This window comes from Dryobates pubescens, chromosome Z, assembly GCF_014839835.1.
Source record: "Dryobates pubescens isolate bDryPub1 chromosome Z, bDryPub1.pri, whole genome shotgun sequence".
Taxonomy (NCBI): domain Eukaryota; kingdom Metazoa; phylum Chordata; class Aves; order Piciformes; family Picidae; genus Dryobates; species Dryobates pubescens.
Genome location: NC_071657.1, coordinates 110,953,836 through 110,973,633, shown reverse-complemented (window position 1 = coordinate 110,973,633; position 19,798 = coordinate 110,953,836). Strand labels below are relative to the sequence as shown.

Here is a 19,798-nt window from a genome sequence, read left to right as displayed (position 1 = left end):
TAACAAGCATTAAAATTTCTCTTTGTAGGCTGAGAAAAACTGTTCACTACCAATAACATGCCATTTGTATTTTACAGAGGATATATTTTTGCTGCAAACTCGTGATAACAAAAATCCAGTTATATTTGGCCTCTTCAACACTACAAGGTAAACAACTAGAAGAAATAACAGCAGCCACAGAGGAATGTTTGAACAGCCTGTTGAAAAAGATAGAAGCTACACGATAAACATGCCTTAGCAAATACATAGTAAACAGTTTAAACCCTGTTCTATTCACAGTGGACTTCCTTGTTAATGTAAAAGTTCTTCCATGACACTCAGGGTTTTGAAGTCTGTCAGTGATCCAAGCTATCTGGATCATAAATTAATTAAATGTTTCTCTGCTTGAAAATTTCCTAGTATCAAAGTAAATCACACTTCTGCATGCTTATGAGTGGCCCATCAGAGCCACCTGTATAGCTCTAAGAGATCTATTGTAATTCGAGTTTAAGTAGATAGCAAATTAAATACCTGTCAACTTCTTAGTGAAGCATAAAACACCAGCTGTGATGTTGCTGTTGCTCCTTATCCACTGCAGCCTAGTTCAAGAGTAAACACACAGCACTTGTTTCTTGAATATCCAGCTGTTAGTTTAGGAGCAACTGTGATTTTGGCATTATTTCTCTCTCTTGATTTATTTGCTTGGAATAAAGCAAGGTAGATCTCATCCTCCAGTCACCTAGAATTTCCTACTGGTTCCCTATGCCAGTATAGAAAGGTAGGCAAATTAAAATGATCTGAAGCTTTCAGAGTTAACTTCATAGAGAGCACTGATGTTCTTTTAAAAAAATAATTAATTTATTCTCTGGAACTAATACACTGATGTTCTTTTAAAAAAATAATTAATTTATTCTCTGGAACTAATACATAAATTTAATAAAATTTAAAATTTAAAAGGAAACTTCTATGTGGACTGATCTACGTAGGAGTTAGATCTTGGTGATGTAACTGACACCAATCATCAGCCTCATTAAATACAAAACACTTGTCATTTCAGTCAGAACTGGATAATTCACATAATTCCAAAGTAACAACAACAGGAAAAAGAGAATAAAAAGGTTAACTGCTTAAGTAATTAACCAAAGACATATCAGTCCTAAGTTCAGTTTACTGCTCTTCATCTGTGTTCATAAATAAGCAATTTAGAGCCTGTGTTTGTCGTCTTCATTTTTTGAAGTAACAACATGGAGCGTCCTCAGAGAAATGTTATGAATATAAACATATTAAAGACTTTCTAAAGAACACTGGACACAACAGTTATAAGAAAAGCATATAGCAAACAATAAGTATTTTTATCTCCCTGAATATTGTTAAAAAGTGGCTTATTTTAACTAAAACAATATCAGTATTATACATACAGAATGTCACATATTTCTTTAATAATATATTTGAATTTTACTTCATAGCAATATATTTAGAGGATATGCTATATGTGTTTACCACATGGCAAGTATCCGAGCAGCTTTCAATGGACCATATGCACACAAAGAAGGACCAGAATACCACTGGGCTCTATATGAAGGAAAAGTACCTTATCCTAGACCTGGTTCGGTAAGTGCAGTCTGTTTTTCATTCCTTTGCTATGTAAATAAATCCAGCAAGAAAAGCAGGCTACTGCTCATATACTAATCTTCCTGACTTCACAGTCCAGGATACATTTCACAAAATCATGGAATGTTTTGATTTGGAAGGGACCTCCAAGGGTAATCTAGTCCAACCTCCCTGCACTGACCAAGGACATTCTCCATGAGGTTAGTTTGCTCAGAGCCTTGTTGAGCCTCACCCTCAATATCTCCAGAAATGGGGTCTCAACTACTTCCCTGGGCAACCTGTTCCAGTCTTTCACCACCCTCACAGTAAAGAACTTATTCTAAACATCCAATCTAAATCTATTCTTCTCTAATTTCAAACCATTGCCCCAAACCTTTTGAAACAGTCCCTCTGCAGCCTTTCTGTAGGCCCCCTTCAGGTGCTGGAAGGCTTTTCTCCCTAAACTTACTAATATTGGTTTTCTGTACCCTTTACAGAGAATACAGAAATATTAAAATATTTCAAAGACCCAAACTCAGAAAAATCACTCATGTTTTTCTTTAATTTTCACATTTCTTTAAATTTTATCTTCTTTTACATAAGTATTAAATGAAGAAAAGAAACAAGACCTGTTTTGAAAATGCAATTAATCTGGAAACCACTGTAGCATACTCTGAAACCATACATGTGCTGCCATGTAGAGAATTGTCCCTACCTGGCGCTTGGATTTTTCATCTGGTAAATAGAAATTCTGGTGGAAATCACAAGTGCATGACTTTAAGGCAAGCAATTAATTTCTACAATGGATTCCTAACTTTTATGTTGATTTTTCAAAGGCCATGCATATAATCCTCATTTCAAACCCTTTTCCTGTGTCACTCTGGTTTTCTGATATTTCTGATGTTTCTGTTCCTGTACTATCTTAGCCTGGAACTCTCACATCCCACCTTAGGGGGTGAGAAGAGTAGGCCCACACCACTGCCTATTAGTGCAACTTGAGGATGCCCTTTGCATTGCAGCTGCCCATCAACAATACACAACCAGGGCACAACCAGGTCTTCCATCACCTTTCCCTTTTTGTCACAAGTCAGGAGGAGCCCCACAGCAGGCAATGCCAGGCTAATTCAGAGAAGCATGCTTACTTCTCCTTGCATCTTTTCAGAATACAATTTTTTATCCACCCATGGCAATTGTAATCTGTTGCAAAGCTGCTTTTGTTTACACTTACTGAAGGTCTACCCCTTATCATGCCAGCACTGTGCAGATTTTTGACTCTATACAATGCAGACGTTTCTAATAGCTGTCTGGCTAAGTCCCCCCACCGCTATTTTCACACTTACCACTTTGTCTTCTGACTGGTCTCCCTCTCCTGAGCTTAACAGTGGAGCAAATGGCAGCTGGCTCATTACTTTCAGTGTTTTATCTTTGCTGACTCAATCAATATTCTCTTTTATACTAAAGGTAATCATTTGCAGAAATAATCATTCCATATGATTCATTTATCACTGAATCACAGGAATGAGAAGTAGAAAAGCCTGTTAGCTAATCTAGTCCATACAAGTTTAGCTTTTCTCCCTGTGGTATGATTTCAAATACATGTCCCCTATCATTTTAAATTTATGATTTCCCTTGCTTCTCTTTGGGTTACAGATATAAGTCAAAATACAGAAGTGGATGATCCAAAAAAGATATTATCTAGGTTTTGCCCATGTTGGCCATTGAACTACCACTGTAGCAGTGCTGACATCAATACCAAATATTTCCTTGTTTGTTTGATGTAGATCAAAGTCATTGAAATTGAGTTGGGATTAAACAATCAGACAACTAAGTTACCACATTTTGAGCAAAGTGGTTCAATTCAAGTGAATTTTGCATTTGACATTTTGTATAGTACATTTACAAGTTTTACAGTTTTACCAAATAAGGAGAGAGTACCATGCATGGATTGTAGAATAGTTATGCATTTTACAAAGATGATACATTTCAAGTTTCTTAAATGGTATTAATCTCTTTTTCTAGGCAGTAGGACACCTCATGTGTGTTATTTGGACTAGCATTAAACACATAGATGAACTCAGTATTAATGACTACAATCATTACATTCATATCTCCTAGCACTGAAGATTAAATGGTATTTTTTTGGCAAAAAGGGGAGAACACTGAGCCAGCACTTTAGCAAAGCTGACAATGATTTATGGAAAGGCTGCCCTAAGTTCTGCTTTTTTTCAATGCTTCTCTTCCTTGCCTCTGAATGGTCACATTTGAATCAGACTGGATTATAGCTTCCCCAACAGGCAAGACACAGAAGTTCAGACAGTTATAAAATAAGAGCTTAAGTGATTTTCCTTATGTTGTGGAACATGTTAACTGAGGGATGAGGTTTTTCCTGGGTGTTCATCAATGTAATCATGTTTGTCTTTCTTGTATCACAGAGCACATTAGAGACTGAAGCAGTTGGCTGTGCCTGCTAAGAAAGGATTACTTGACTCATTTTTGGATGTTCATTTACAGCACAGTTTAGATGTATTTTTCAATTCTTTTGCAGTAGCATGAAGGGAAAGCATGTTTTGAGCTATAGACCACAGATTTAGGTTTCAAAGAGCAGGTCAGGATATTGGTAAGCTGAAAGGTAGTGGGCTACCTTTCCCATTATAGAAGTGACAGCGACAAGAGGCCAAAAATAACCTATTGGGTGTCTCTGAGAGTCAGCACTCTAATCATAGCTATTGAGAGTAAAAACGGACTTTATAAAGAATTGAAGTAGAGTATAAAGCAAAATAAAAAATAAAAAACACAGTTAAGGGTCACATGGGTTCTGGCAGACTCTGAAATTCACTGCTCTGATTCTGTTTGAAGCACTGCTTCTGCCATAATCTCTGCTCCTGATTTGCTGATTCTTTTAGTGCATTTAGACTGTGAGGCTTCTGTGAATGACATCAGTTACTTCAAAAATGGTGCTGATAGATTTCAGAGATGGCTACATCTACTGTTTCCTTTCTAGACTATTTGATTTTATTTAAATATGTTCTGAATTATTATTTTTTTATTACTTTTTTCCAGGGTTAGATCTTTACCTGGGAATGCCTATTCACTTGATATGCTGCTCAGTGTATGGAAAGCAGAGCCTTAGCCTCATGCTCCAGCTGTGTCCCTTTATTGCAAACAGCCAGAGAAATTCCATCACTAGGTTGATTAGACAATTACTTTAAAGTCAACACTGAACAAATACTTCCCTGTAGCTAAGTCCAAAATGTGGAAGTAAACATTGCTCCACTTGACAAGTGCAAGAGTTTGTTGTTGCCAATTACAGTTGACCACAAGTTTAAAATTGCTGTTTCCAGTAAACATAAAGAATATTTTATTTCAGTTTATTGATTGAAAAATCCAATTGAAATAGAGAAATGCTGCTACTGTGGCTTTGCTTGAAATGCTTCTAAAACCACACTGTCTTATGAATGTTTGGAGAATGTAAATGGTTACTGAGATATTTCTAGCTTGATCATAAATGGTTTCAATTAGACATCATGAAGCAAATTGGAAATGTAGAATCTATGTTCAGTATGGAACACTATATCCTTCACAAGGCATCTTAACGTTAACTTCTCTTTTTAATGCATTAAATTATTCCTAACTGTACATTTGACCAAAGGAGTAAGCCTCTTTTAATCAATCATTGCCATAAAGTCTATTTGCTTTGCAAAACAGTAGATTTAACAATACAAACATTGACATTTCAAGCTAAACAGTGATATATAATACTGTCATCATGAGTTGGGAATGAGGATCAAATGTAATACTGTTAGAATGCCTGAGAGCAAGAATTACTGTTGCTGCTGGCATAATTTTAAAGTGTGCTTAATTTCTTACGGTAATACATTTTGCAGTCAAAAGTAATAGAGTAGAGATTGATTTCAAGCGTTAGTATTCTGCCAACTTCACATGGTTGTGTCTCTGCTGGAATAGGAAACCCCTTTCTCCTAACTCTTACCACTGGACATTTTTGATTACATCTTCAATATGAAGTTGGGGAAACATAAACATAGTTTTTTGATAAGGAAACCCCTTTCTCCTAACTCTTATCACTGGACATTTTAATTGCATCTTCAATATGAATTTGAGGAAGACATAAACATAGTTTTTTGGGCAAAATCTCTATTTATTCTGCTCTTAGTATGTCAGAGAAGAAGGACCTCTCTCTTTCTAAACATGACAACACCAAACTTCTGTTCAGTATTTCCTTTCTCAACTTCTCAAGGTTAATAATCCACACATATGCATAAAACACAGAGCTTGTTGTCCCGGTATCCCCTCTGGTCTTCTACACTTATTTTTGTGCCAGGTTTTCTCTAGACTCTTCACTATATGTGAAAATTAGGCCTGTCTTTGACAATTTAGTTGTCAAAGCTTTATGATAATTTTTTTGTGTGTTGTTGCAGTGTGCCAGCAAGGTGAATGGTGGTCTATACATTACCACAAAAGACTACCCTGATGAAGCGGTCCATTTTGCTAGGAGTCATCCACTGATGTACCAGCCCATCAAGCCTGTTCATAAGAGACCAATACTAGTTAAAACAGATGGAAAATATAATCTTAAGCAAATAGCAGTGGACAGAGTGGAAGCTGAAGATGGGCAATATGATGTCTTATTCATTGGTACAGGTAAACTAAAGAAAGCAAGGAAGACAATGGAGTTAATAGGATTTTTCGGGGGGGGGGGAGGAGGGTTATTGTTGTTTGTGTTTGGTTTTTTTTTTAACCTACAAGATGAATGAAATTAAGTTGTATAGAGACAAAAAAAAAAAAAAGCAAGATTAATAAGAAAACTTAAGAAAATAAAAGAAAAGCTTAGAACCAGACAAGACTTTAGTCACATCTAATCTGTCTGTAAAAACTTTGAAGCTTCATAGATTTGCATCTTATCAATTTAACAATGGAAATGATATTACAACTAATTTTGACCATTTTGTCTAGGAAAGCAGTTACATTGAATTATTTTTTGTTAATGAAATTCTTCTGATAAACACATTTCAGTGTTGGGTGTTCAAAAGAAACATATTTGTAGAAGAGCAAAGGATTATTTATGTTAATGCTGTTTTCTAAGCTTTTAAATGGCCTCAGTATAGTCTCAATATTAGACTTTGGGTGGTCTATAAAACCTTGTGCCATGTGTCACTGATTTTCTGTGCACCAGATTTAATAATGGTGCCTTGACTGTTCATACTTTCTACACGAGTTAGTGATTGAGATATTTTATCAAATATTCTTTTACACAAGTCCTGTGTTCAGCAAAGTTGAATCCAAGGGGAATTAAGTGTATTTACAAAGCTATGCTTTACTAGCACCCAACAGGTGCTTAGTTTTCTCAAGATGTCTAATCCTTGTCTAACAAAAAGAAATTCCAGCACAGGAATCTGGGCTTTAGAAATCCATGAATAAACACTTCAATCTCTGATTTGACAAGGCTCCCATCAAAAAACTGCTACTCTAGGTAACATAATGGTAGAAAGGGTTAAGTTTATTTTTTCATCCTACTCCAAAACCTGCTGTGCAGCATAAATAAACAGGGTCTTAGTGCTGAGAGGAAGTTTCCTAAGCATAGCAGTGCAGGTTAGAAAGGTTCATCAAAGACGAAGATGGAACATCCAGGCTAACTTTCAAATGTCTGTCAGCAGGATTTGAAGAGGTTATTTATTTATTAAAATCAGAGCTAATAATGCAATTTCTTTTTACTGTTACATCACAAAATGGATGTTTTTGGTTATAGATTCTATTTGAGGAGTGGTGTATGACCCCAGTCTAACAGTTTGTCTTTGCGTTTCCCCTTTGATCTTTTGCTGAACATTTTTCCCAGTGCTTGCCTGCTAAATATTTCCCTTGTAAATCAAAGGTGAATGAAAGTAACAGAAGAAAGGAAGTGATATTTGCTGCTGTTGATGACAGATTTGCAGATTAAGGAAAGCAAGACTATTCTAATAATAGTCAACAAGACAAAGCTGAAGTAGTGGAAGACCATATGCTATTTGCATGTTTAATTTCCTGCAGCAGTTGTAGTGACAGAGAGGCTGATAAATCTAAACTCCAATGTGTCCTAGACTTTTTGAAAGTGCAGCATTTATTTTTGGTTCATCTTCCTTTGACTTACACCTTCAGCTCAACAACAGTTCAATGATTCCCTAAAGGAGGGCAAGAACTTCAGAAAATGAGCCACTGAAAGCGTATGTACTCTTGGCTGGAGGTACAGAGCTGCAGATAGCAATTAAGAATAGTTTGGTTTCTACCCCATTCCCCCCCAGTTTCCCACCTTTTAAATACTTGGATCATATAATTAAAGCTACTTCACACTCTCCTGCCTTAATAGATTTAGCTCCTGCCTATTCTAATTTCTTTTTGTGAAATAAGCTCACCCTCACTGATCCTTTTGCAGCTCAATGAGAGGTTATGATCCAGTGTGTGAAAAATAAAGTCAATTAATCATAGATCTCAGGGATGTCTCAACTGATCCTTATTTGCCAGGAACAGATCGTCATACGTGTTTATTTTCTAAGAACTCTCATCAATAAGAGCAAAATGCAACTACCTGTATTAATCAATTTCAATCTGTTTTCAGTTTGAAAAAGTAATTTAATGTATTTGAAGGCTGTATAAATGATTTAACCTATTATAATCTTTAGTTTTGTTGATTTCTTTTTTTATTTTCAAATGTATTCCTAGACAATGGAATTGTGCTGAAAGTTATTACCATTTACAACCAAGAGACAGAATCAATGGAAGAGGTGATTCTTGAAGAGCTGCAAGTATTCAAGGTGAACTGTGACCTATATGAAGTACACAAGCCTTGAATTTTTGACACAATTATACTGTCTAAAAAAATCTTAGGACAATTAAATATATAATTACTGTGTTAAAAAAAAATTCTGCTTATACAGTTATTTTATGACAGGAATTCTGAAACATATTGCAGAAAACCAGGACTACTGTCTTTCCATTTACATTCTTGGAGGTTGTAGTGTGTCTTTTAATTATAAACTCACTGCATTTTACTTATTTTTCCTTCCTATCCAATTATGTATTTAAAAGAGTATAACTGCATGCATAAAAATGTGCCTAGTATAATCTTGGAAGATTAAATGAGGTTCAGATAAAAAGCCCCAAACAGTCCTCAGGAACAGTGACTGTTAATCTCTTTACAGTGGGCAAACCAGAGTCCTAATGAGGCAAAACTCCATGCTTTTAGGAATAACTCATTACTAAAGCTCAGTATTTACTATGTGAAAAAGCTAGTACAATGAAATTCTCATAGTAAGTATTAACATCATGTCATGTTAGCCACAAGAGTAGGAGGCTAACCTTCTTGGAAAATCCAATATCCAGCCAGACAAATATGGTACCTGCATTCACTTGTTACCTGGTGTGTGTGTCTGTGTGTGTTATGGTGTGTGGAAATCAGAGTAATTGGCTCTTCTAATAAATCTCCTTTTCAATACACTATATCTTGCTGTTGCTTCAGGAAATCTGAGCAGAGGGCAGAGAGGACAATGGTAAAAGAAAGAATTCCTGCTATTTTTATCTTATCTTCAATGAATGTTTTGTTATAAAGAACACTCCACTTATCACTTTCAAGTTGGACAAAAGAGATTCAGTGGTGGCAAGGGCTAATGTCATGTTTGACAGGAAAATTGTAGTGTTCCTATGACTCTGATAATCCTAAATTAAGTGTCGGGTAGTTGTTTTAAGTAAACTCCTTTAAAGCAATCCTTCTGAAAGTCACAGTTGCCTCATATCTGTCTGTAGCATCAGAACTTAAAGGAAGCAAAGTATCTAGCAAAGCTGAATAAGTAAACATCAGCACAGTTTTACTTAATTTATTGTCATAGATTTTTTTTTTTCCTAAGAAAGTAAATATTTCCTATTTTCTAGGTGCCAGTTCCTATAATTTCTATGGAAATCTCATCAAAAAGGGTAAGTCTGACAAATTTGAAATTGGAAGGTTGTGACTTAAATGTAACAAAACTATGAAGTGTATAGACATAGGTAGGTAGGTAGATAGGTGGATCGATAGGTAGGTAGGTAGGTCGATATGTAGATAGATAGATAGATGGATAAACAGACAGACAAAAGAATATAAATCACCAATAATGAGATCTGCTCTGATAGGTGTAGTCTTTTTGTAATATAAACTTACAGTTGTATGTTCTGTTTCTTTATGAAGCATTTATGGTTTTGAATTCTCCTGAGTTCACACTGTCATTCATGTCAAAGCAAGTAAAACCCAATCTGTTTGATGAGCTACTGGCATAGTAATCACAGTAGGGAATAGCTTGGTAGATATGGCAACTCACAGAAAAGTTCCTTATTGCTAAACACAGACAGACCTGAACTTCCTAGGGATATCAGTGCAAAAAGAGTCTTGCTGGATCTCCCACATATTCAATTGTCCATGAAAAGCTGGTTGAATGACTCCCTTTGGAGTTTTGGCTAATAAAAATACCTAATTTATTACTCTTGTGACAGATTCTTTTCTGTACCTTATCACAGATATCCACACCATATCATAGATTAAAAGATTGAAACGGAAATACTGTATATAAAGTGAAGTAGTCTTCCTCCACTACAGCTAGCTCCCAAGAAGATTGCCAACTCTATTAATTCAAGAACTACCTGCAAAATTCATAAGGAATTGTAAAAAAAGCTGCCAAAATAATCCAGTGTTTGAAGAAAAAAAGTAGTTTATTTTTTCAGGATATGGGACAAAAGACTAGGAGAGAACAGGAATATTCAGATATAAAATTTTACCCAATGGAGTGACTTCATAGTGTATGTGTGTAGGGATTCCAGAACACTGATAGTAAAGCATTATCAAGAATTAACTGAGTTCATCTTGTTGAATGTAGATAAACCTAATCTTGACATAGGGTACAGTTAGTACTGAGGTACTAAGTACATGCATCTGGTACTAAGGACAATAGATGTTAAAAATCAATGTTAGGAACAGGGTTTGTACCAACTAATTTTATCTTTAAAATGGAGTCTGTAAGAAGAAGTCTATTTAAAAATTCATTTTGGGGGAAGGGGGGATAGGGGAGAGGAATTTACATAGCTTCTCAGCTTGACTATTTTGGCTGGTTTCTTTTGACCTTGGAGTTTGTGAATCTGTGGAGACACCCTTGCCAGCTTTGTCAAAATATCCTTAAAACACTAACCAGTCTTCACTAAGTCAGTGGTACAATAAAATATCATGTTTCAGGGCTGAGTTAGTTATCTTCAGAGTCTGGGAAGGAATGTTCTTCTTTGATGTTCAGTTGGCTAGATATCATATGCTTTTTGCCCTCTTCTGATGAACCAAGAATTAGAGTAGTCTTTACCCCTGCTAAAAGATGAAAGAGAAAAATACCATCTCATATGTCTCACTGAAAGTGTTCTTCATGTCTTTTGAGACAATCACACTGCAACCTTTGCAGACAAGAAAGAATTCCCGTCAAAAAAAAAAAAAAATCAATCTAAGGTTTCTTTATCATTCCAGCCATATTGAGTTCCCACTCTGGTTTACTTCATATCAAAAAGTCTTCAAGCATTGCTATTACCATCCTCTTCTAGTCTCTCCTCCTGGCATTTCTAAGTTTAAAATTTTTGTGACCTAATCAGATACCGTAGTTATAATTAAGAACAAAAAATAACTATCTGAAATAGAATTCCTCTTTTGTGATAGTCAAGCCAGACTAAATGAATTGCCTCTATTTTTGATCTTTAAGAATTTAAAATAACTACATTTTGAAAACTTGCTCTAAAAGGGGGAAATATGGACTAAGTTTGACCATTAGGTTTAGCATAGTTTAAGTATTCATTAAGAATCCCTTTTCTGACTGCATAAACAATTCCTACTGTAGTGCACACTGTGCATTTCTTGGTTAACTTGTTTACATTCACTATAACAAGTTTGGGGGTTTTTTATCAGATCCCTGTAAATTCAAGTTTTTCTTTTCTGAATTTATTATGCCATCAGCTCATTAATCAAATTGGCCATCTTTCACTTGATCTGAAGAGGACATTTGTGTGAACTCACAAGATTCAGTCTTACGCTAATGCTGAAAAAAACCCAAACCCTCCCAACAAATATTAAAGTCAATTATTGCCAATAAATTGGCAAAAAAAGATTGTGCAGCACCAGCAAACAAAAGATAAATCCACCTTTTATGCAGTGCTGTGCATGTCTATATGTGACTGCATGTAAGTAGCCTCACCAACAGTTAAGTTTACTTGATAAATCCCACTGTAAGATTCAGATTGGTTAAAACTTCTCCAAAATTTAACTTCTTTGTTCAAAGCTTCCACATCAAGTGTTTCTTTGCAGATCCATTAGGTGACAGAAAAGTGTAGAGAAGGTGGCATTGGAAACTAACTTGAGAAAGAAAAAGAAGCTTAATCCCTTGCCTATTCAAACACACAGCTGAACCTTCAGAAGCAAGGAAATACCAAAATAAACTTGTTGGTTTTACCTTCTTTTTGCTCTGCTATCCTATGCAGTAGACTTGATTCTGTAATCAGGTATTTTCCTACAGAGTAACTCTGCCTCCATCAGGGCACAGTCTGGATGCACAACTAACCTAACATTTTATTATAACTCCATTCGTATCATAAGTTTCAGTGGAAGTTCTAGGAATTTAATCATGTGTGGTGGCATTTGTTTGTTTGCTTGTTTTTCTCACCAGCAACAGCTCTACGTTGGATCTGAGTCAGTAATAGCACAAGTGAAGTTCCATCAGTGTGACATGTATGGCACTGCCTGTGCAGACTGCTGCCTGGCTCGTGATCCATATTGTGCTTGGGATGGTATCTCCTGCTCCCGTTACTATCCTACAGGAATGCAGGCAAAGAGGTAAGAAATGCTGCTTTTTGTGATATCTGGTTTGCAAAATGCCTATGTAAAAAGTTGCTACTGTAACACAAAGTACTTCGAATCTTTCCCTCGTAAAAAGAACTGAGCAGTGAGTAGATATGTTCAATGCTAATTTATTATTGCATCTTTAAGGGGTGAAAAATACCCAGATTAACAGGATGGCATAAATTGCAATAGTAGGAATATTTTTGTGAATGAATCAGAGTCCTTTATAATAACTTTTTGAGGCAATTTTAAACAAGCATCACTTTTCTTACACATCTTTTGTTGTGCAGAAGAAAGATTCGTTAGAGACACAGAGACCAATTTTGGTAGTATTATACAGCTGCAATAGAACATACAACAGGATTTACTGGGGGTGGAGGGGGAAGGAAGAAGGAAAAGAAAAAAAAAAAAAAAAAAAAGGCAAAGAAGAATCTGTGTTAAGTGTCAGAAACCTCCTTCAGCCAAAATGAAACCAGAGTATCTGCAATATCTTAGGGTAGGCTTAGGTTTTCTCCACTGACTATATTAAGACAAGTCAGGCTAGAGGCCAGTTCAAAGCAAAAACCAAATTTGAGTGCTTCAGTTTTTCCCTTGGGGAGACTTCTCTCTATCATGACCTTATTCATGGCTTCTGGCCTTCACTGTTTTGTGCAGTAATTTCCCATATACCTGTCCTCTTTCCTTTGCTCTCAAACTCAAGCTACCGAATTCAGTTGCACAGACACCTGACCAAGCATGAAAGAAGCAAAATGAAGCCCCTGTCATCTAAGAGGAAACAGTTAGCAACCTGGTGCACCACTTTGACACAGACAAGTCTAAAGGGGACGGATGTCATACACCAAAGAGTACAGCAAGAGGTGCTCACCAAGCCACTTTCCATCATTTACCAGCAGTCCTGGCTAAGTGGGGAGGTCCCATTTGATTGTATATTGGCAAATGTGACACTAATTTGCAAGAAGGTCCAGAAAGTGGATCCAGCAAACTACATAACTGTCAGTCTGACCTCAGTGTTGGTCATAGAACAGATTATTTTTAGTGCCATTATGCAGCTTGTGCAAGGCAATCAGGTGATCAGACCCAGTCACCATGGACTCATGAAGGGCAGGTCCTGTTAGACAAACCTGATTTCCTTCTATGACTAGGGGACCCATTTAGTAGATGAGGGAAAGGTTGTGGATGTTGTTTATTTGGACTTCAGTAAAATATTTGACACTGTCTTCCACAGCACCCTCCTGGAGACACTTGCTGCACATGGCTTGAATGGGTGGATGCTTCACTGGGTTAAGAACTGGCTGGATGGCTGGGCCGAAAGAGTGGTGGTGAACAGTCAGCCAGTCACAAGCATTGTTCCCCACAATAGACATTTCCCTGGGTTTTTCTAGAAGAAAAATGAACAGAGTATTAAGTAACTCATTTTTGGGGGGTTAAAGCACATTAAAATGTGAAAATGAAAAACAGTCAATAACTCAGCAAAATAAAGAATTAATCCATAATTAAGGTTAAACTGCATAAGAAATCTACACCAGCTTTACAAGCAGGATTGCATAACCTTCTAATGCCTCATGTACACAGACCTAAGGGAGGAAGTAGGCTCTTGTTTTCAGTTCAGTGAGAGATGAGTCTGGCTAAAATTTTCAGTCTCCAGTTTAAGAAATATGAGGATCTACATAGTGGGCCAGGAAATTAATTTCCTATGCCATAAGTAGAAATCAGAATACTGTAATTATAAAGCATATGAGTTTTAAAAGTCACATATAAATGTCATTTGAGGAAGGGTGGGGGTTAAACATTTCCCAGTAACCTGATAGGACTGTGTCAGCATTTATATTGTTCTCCAAGCTACTTATTGTCAAAAAAAAAAAAAAAAAGAGGAGCTCATTCTGTCCTGAACTCTGTTGTACATTTTAAACATATGTGTCACCTAAGACAATTGCCAGATTAGCAACCCTTAAGTCTCCTGACACATGCATTTATCCAGAGCTGAGTGATACAGGCAGCACCCCAGGCACACTCCTGTGCCTTACCACCATAACATTCATCAGATCCAGTTTTACAAAGAGGAAAATACTGCTCTTACCACCCTCCTTCTCTTAAGATAAAACACTGCAGTAGTGAAAAAGGTATTTGCAGTCAATTGAATGTTCTTCAAGTCTGAAAAAAATTGGTTTACATAGAAGAGTTTGGAAAAAACAAGCAAGTACTAATAATAATGCTGAGAGGGCTGGATGGCATTTGCTTTGTTCACTTTAGCTCATAGCTGAAGCTCAGAGCATTTTAAATTCATGAGCTTACACTAACTGTGTTACATGAAGAAGCAGGGAGAGCCACTCAGAACATGTAGATGGAAGTTGTTTTAAATTTCCTCCTGCTGAGTACCAGATGGAGACCACTGCTGGAAAAGGCAGGTCTCAGTAGACAGCATGAAGTTTCCTGATACAAAGTGATCCTGAGAAAGCAAGTCCCTGCCATGGCTGGTTTGGGCCACTGGGATAAAACAAATATTTCATCCCAGAGCATACATATCTTGATTTGGCTTTGTCTCAGCTGTACAGGGTAGTACAAGAAACGTGAGTACAAGAGACATTGGATAGCACTTGATCTCCCTGTTCCTGTCAGCTCTTACTCCATAAGGACTTATGGAGCTGCACCTTAAGCTGTACCTCAAGCACACTTGACCTGGCTTTAATACTACTGCTGTCTGCTCAGTGATGGGCTTTTGACAGGCAAAAGTAGCCCTGCTAATGCAGGAAGTGCACTGCTAAGAACTCTGTCTTTAATTCCAGTTCCACTGGTGAGGACTATGATCCTAATGATCCTAGTGGTGAATACTACTGGTGAATGCCTCTGAGGAATGGCAAGTGTTTAGTGAAACACAAAACAGAAAAACTGTAAACTCAGACACAAACATGATATAGAGAGAGCTGCAACATAAATACAGAAAATACCCCTCTGCTTGACATCTGGTTCCTAATGTATTGAATTTTGAAAGCTTATGTTATAATTCCTTGAAAATTGATAGCCTGAATAGTTAAATAAATAAAGGATTTCATTAAAGAGAAATAAAAAACAAGCCCCAAATACACTATCTTGAACCTGGCAGTGCAGCACACAATGTCATGGTAGTTACAAGTGCATGACTCTGGCATACTGCAAATTTAAGATGCTAGATGGAAATTATTTTGCATTCACCTTCCATGAAGTATGTTAAGAAAGAAGTCCAGGGCTTAAATAAATGCTGCAGTCTGATTTAGGCAGGTTCCATTTTTATCTAAACAAGCCCTAAATTCTGCAAGTGAGACTCTGCTGTGCCAGATCACCATCCAGGCTGAAACAAGACTGAAGTAATTTAAAAATGTCTTTCAGCTTCAGTAGGTCTGGTAACCTCTGATTCCTTAGCTAATATTATGAAACTGACTGTTGCTTTCCTGCCTTCTCTCCCCTCTGACCTCTTTCTCCATCACATCACCAGATTCACAAATATCCTTATTCCTCATGGCTAACAAGTGAGATCCTAACAGATTTTTTTCCCCAGATCTATAGGGTTTTCCCTTGAACCTCCTGGCCTTCCTTGTTGCCTGCCTGCAATTGGGTGCCCAGGCAGGAGTGGGGGATCCTATCATTTTGTTCTGCAAGCCCAAATTCATTCTACTGATTCAATTTTGCAAATCTCAACAATCCTTTTCTCCCTGAGACTTTTCAACTTTGCCTTATCTATCTCTGGGATAAAGAAACATGAGGATGATGGTGATAATGACAACTGGATTGCTTTCTTCCAGATAATTTTTACTAAGTTCCTGAAAGCACAGGGTTACCGACTGAAATCTAAACTCACAAAGTTAGAGATTGCAAAAGACACTTCCATAGATTCAGTAGATTTGCTAATCTCTGGAACTTGTTCCTTAGACTAGGTGATCTGAATTGTCTGGTACTCTATTATTCATGGAATTCTAAAATGATTACTTGGGAAAAAAAATAACAAATACCAAGCTTATGTCAGTATTTGTAAAAAAAAATTCTCAGGATCTCCTTGTCTTTCAACACCTCTCTTTTTTTTATCTTGTCTTCAAAAAAGTAAGTTAAGACACTGGTAAATGTATCTTCCACAGTCTTTATACTCACAACTGTAAAATTCCATCAAACAAATGAAATTGTTTTTTCCTGAGTGGAAATTTTTTTCCTTGAATATTTCTAATAACCAAAAAAATCTCCTGTTTTACAGGATTAGGCCTTTTTTAGCTCTACAATGATCTTCAAGAAGTGAGGAGTAAATAATATGGGCCTGCTAACTGTCCTGTTCCTGCTAAATAGGGCTGCTGGGACTGACAGCTGTGGGGTTTTCTTGTTTGTTGTTTTTTTCCTTTTTCTTCAAAGCTAATGTTTACAGTATTTAGGTATGATCATGTAAGAGAATATCTCTTCTGAGTTATCTGTATACACAGATATGCAAAGCTGGTAGCAGCATTATTTAGCACTGACACTTTGCAAAACTCTTTGTAAGCACAGCTGCAGTATCTGTACATTACAATGACAACTCCCAGGGCATGATAAAGTTCTTTTGTTATCTCAGAATCTCAATTTTTACTTAATAATATGCATGTACTTTTATCACTTCTGCCTACAAGGCCCAACAGATTCCCCACTAAATTTGCAGATTCTGTCTAGTCATGAGGTCTGTAGTGACAGGTTGGACTCGATGATCCTCGAGGTCTCTTCCAACCTTAGTTATACTGTGATACTGTGCTGAAATAACAATGGCAAAACATTGATTCTGCTCTGAATATCAGTAAAGGTTAAAGCTGTCTGCTTGGTCCACTAACACCACTGGATCAGAAGTCCACATGTGACAGAACTGAAAAAGTAATCACTGTCTAATCCCAATTTAAAAATACAAAGTAAGATCCATAAGCATACATAGTGTAAATCCACAGACTTTCAGTGAATTCAATTTATGCCAAATAAAAGTTCTGCCTTTTGTGTTCACATAATGCTGGAAAAAGGCGTTACTTACGTAATAAAGACCAAGAATAACAAAACTGCTTGGCTTTGCTTGTTTCCAACATTTATGATGTCTATACTGTACACCTACTACTCTGCCCTTAAGCACCTCCAGGAAGGGGGCGTGCACAACCACTCTGGCCAACTTACTCCAGAGTCTCAATGACCTTGCACTGAAGAACTTCTTAAGATTCAGTCTAAACCTATTCTCCCTAAGTTTAAAATTATTCCTCCTAGTGCTGTGGCTAGACACCTTTATGAAAAGCTACTCTCCAGCCTTCCTGTAGGATCCCTTCAGATGTTGGAAGGCAGTTCTAAGGATGATAAGTTGGACTCGAAGGTCTTTTCCAACCTGGTTAATTCTATTCTATTCTATTCTATTCTATTCTATTCTATTCTATTCTATTCTAAATTTTTAGGAATCAAGATTTAGATTTGTATGTTTTTTAATGAATGTCACTTGAGCACAAGCCCAATAGCCTGCAGACCAAACAAGTTATCTCAAGTGATTGCTGTTTTTTCCCCTCCAGACGTTTCCGCAGACAAGATGTTCGACATGGAAATGCAGCGCAGCAGTGCTTTGGCCAGCAGTTCATTGGTAATCTACTCAAATGTTTACAAATTGCTAGGAAATGCCTGGAGCAGAGAGCACAGGCAGCCAAAAGTAGGAAAGTAGGAGCCAGATCATCATCTCACCTGCTTTTTTTTTTTCTGGCATATTCCTATAAACAAGTTGTAAGAGTCATGAAGATAAGCTCATGTCATCCAGATTTAAGAATTACTTTGTTTTGATGGCAGGTCAGCTGCATTCAGGTAGTCCTGAAGCTCTGTCATTCAGAGTAAGGAAGTGTCTACTACATCTCAAGGGCTTCCAAGGCACGTGGAAAGATGTAGCAGCAGGTAGAAACAATGGGGCTGAATCCTGAAATAAATATGAAATACTGCCAGGACACTCAGCCAGAATTGAAGGAACTCCATGGCAAAGACATGTCAGAACACAAATGGGTATTTAGGAGCGTCAACAAGGTTTTTGTTAAACCTGCCCACCCCTCTACCCCCCCCCCCCCCGCCCCAAACAAAACAAAACCAACCAAGCAAACATACAAACAAAAACAAAACACCAAACAAAAACACCCACTCTACCCCCCAGTCCCAAAAAAATATAATATAGTGTCTAATGTTGTTGTCCTTGTCCAAACCTTGGAAAGTGATGATTTGACACTGGTACTGTAAATTGCAAAACAAACAGGAAAAAGTATCCTGAGTATTTTGGATCTCACCCAACATATTTATTGGGGAAAAAAAATCAAATGTAAAAGTTTCTTTTAGATAGATATCTAGACAGAAAAAAGTTTTAGATATTAAATATTAGATAGATTTTTTTTACCAGAGAAAGCTTCATTAAAATTTAAGTCCATTGGAGGATATAGTAGATTTTGGAAAAGTATATTGCTATATGGAATACTAAGGATGTAGTAAGTTTGAAATGCCACACAGAAATCACAATGGTATCTAACCCTGTACTTTCAGGGTATAAAGATGATTGGTCCCAAGATTATTTCTCGCTAATATGGAATAAAATGTTTTCATTAAAGAGGCAATTGGTCTCCACTGGTGTAACATCTATCTCATCTTCCTCCAGATGTTTTGTTGGGTGAAAAAGCAGAACTGAGTTTTAATTTATTTCATTCATCTTGTTTTTATTATCACCCTTGGGGCAAAACTATAAATTCATTTTACACATGTACAACATGGGTATTTGTAATATTGGTTAGGGTTTTTTCAAAGTTTCCTTCTGCAAAAAGCTATCTGCTGTCACTTATATCCCTAAATAGTTTTAACTATTTATTTTCTTTAAGCATATATTGAATCCTTCTGTTTCACTGGATGAAGATGAAATAGATGAACTCTTCATAAGAATCAAGCAGAATCAATCACCAGTGTGAAAGGATGAGAACTGTTTATCTCTGTATAATCTAAACTAAATTATGGCGCTGTTCAGACTCTTTATCTTATCGCCAGATCCTGTGCTAGCCAGATGATCAGAAAATTAACTAACCACATCAGACTTTTACCAAACACTTTTCAGTCACTATCTGGCTGGTTCTGAATTAAACTTAATTCTTAAATTTAGATACACCCTGAATATGGAATGCAACAAGTATTGGTAGTAGAACATACGTTTTAAACACTTCTTTTCCTTCCAGGTGAAGTTATGGAAAAGTCTGAGGAGCGACTTGTTTATGGAATAGAATACAATAGCACCCTTCTGGAGTGCACCCCTCGGTCCTTACAAGCAAAAGTAAACTGGTTTGTCCAGAGAGCACATGAAACTAAGAAAGAAGAGGTAAACAT

At 36.7% G+C, this 19,798-nt stretch overlaps 1 protein-coding gene across 1 annotated transcript in view; it reads left to right on the top strand.

The window, feature by feature from the left end:
- The window catches only part of SEMA3E (semaphorin 3E), a 115,932-nt gene that overhangs the window by 94,625 nt on the left and 1,509 nt on the right, over positions 1–19,798 (top strand). The window contains exons 9-16 of the mRNA XM_009899978.2: positions 78–147; positions 1,446–1,590; positions 6,006–6,228; positions 8,281–8,372; positions 9,487–9,528; positions 12,276–12,442; positions 17,974–18,041; positions 19,651–19,790. Of these exons, the coding sequence (XP_009898280.1) occupies positions 78–147; positions 1,446–1,590; positions 6,006–6,228; positions 8,281–8,372; positions 9,487–9,528; positions 12,276–12,442; positions 17,974–18,041; positions 19,651–19,790 (947 nt within the window). The remainder of the gene's footprint in view (positions 1–77; positions 148–1,445; positions 1,591–6,005; positions 6,229–8,280; positions 8,373–9,486; positions 9,529–12,275; positions 12,443–17,973; positions 18,042–19,650; positions 19,791–19,798) is intronic.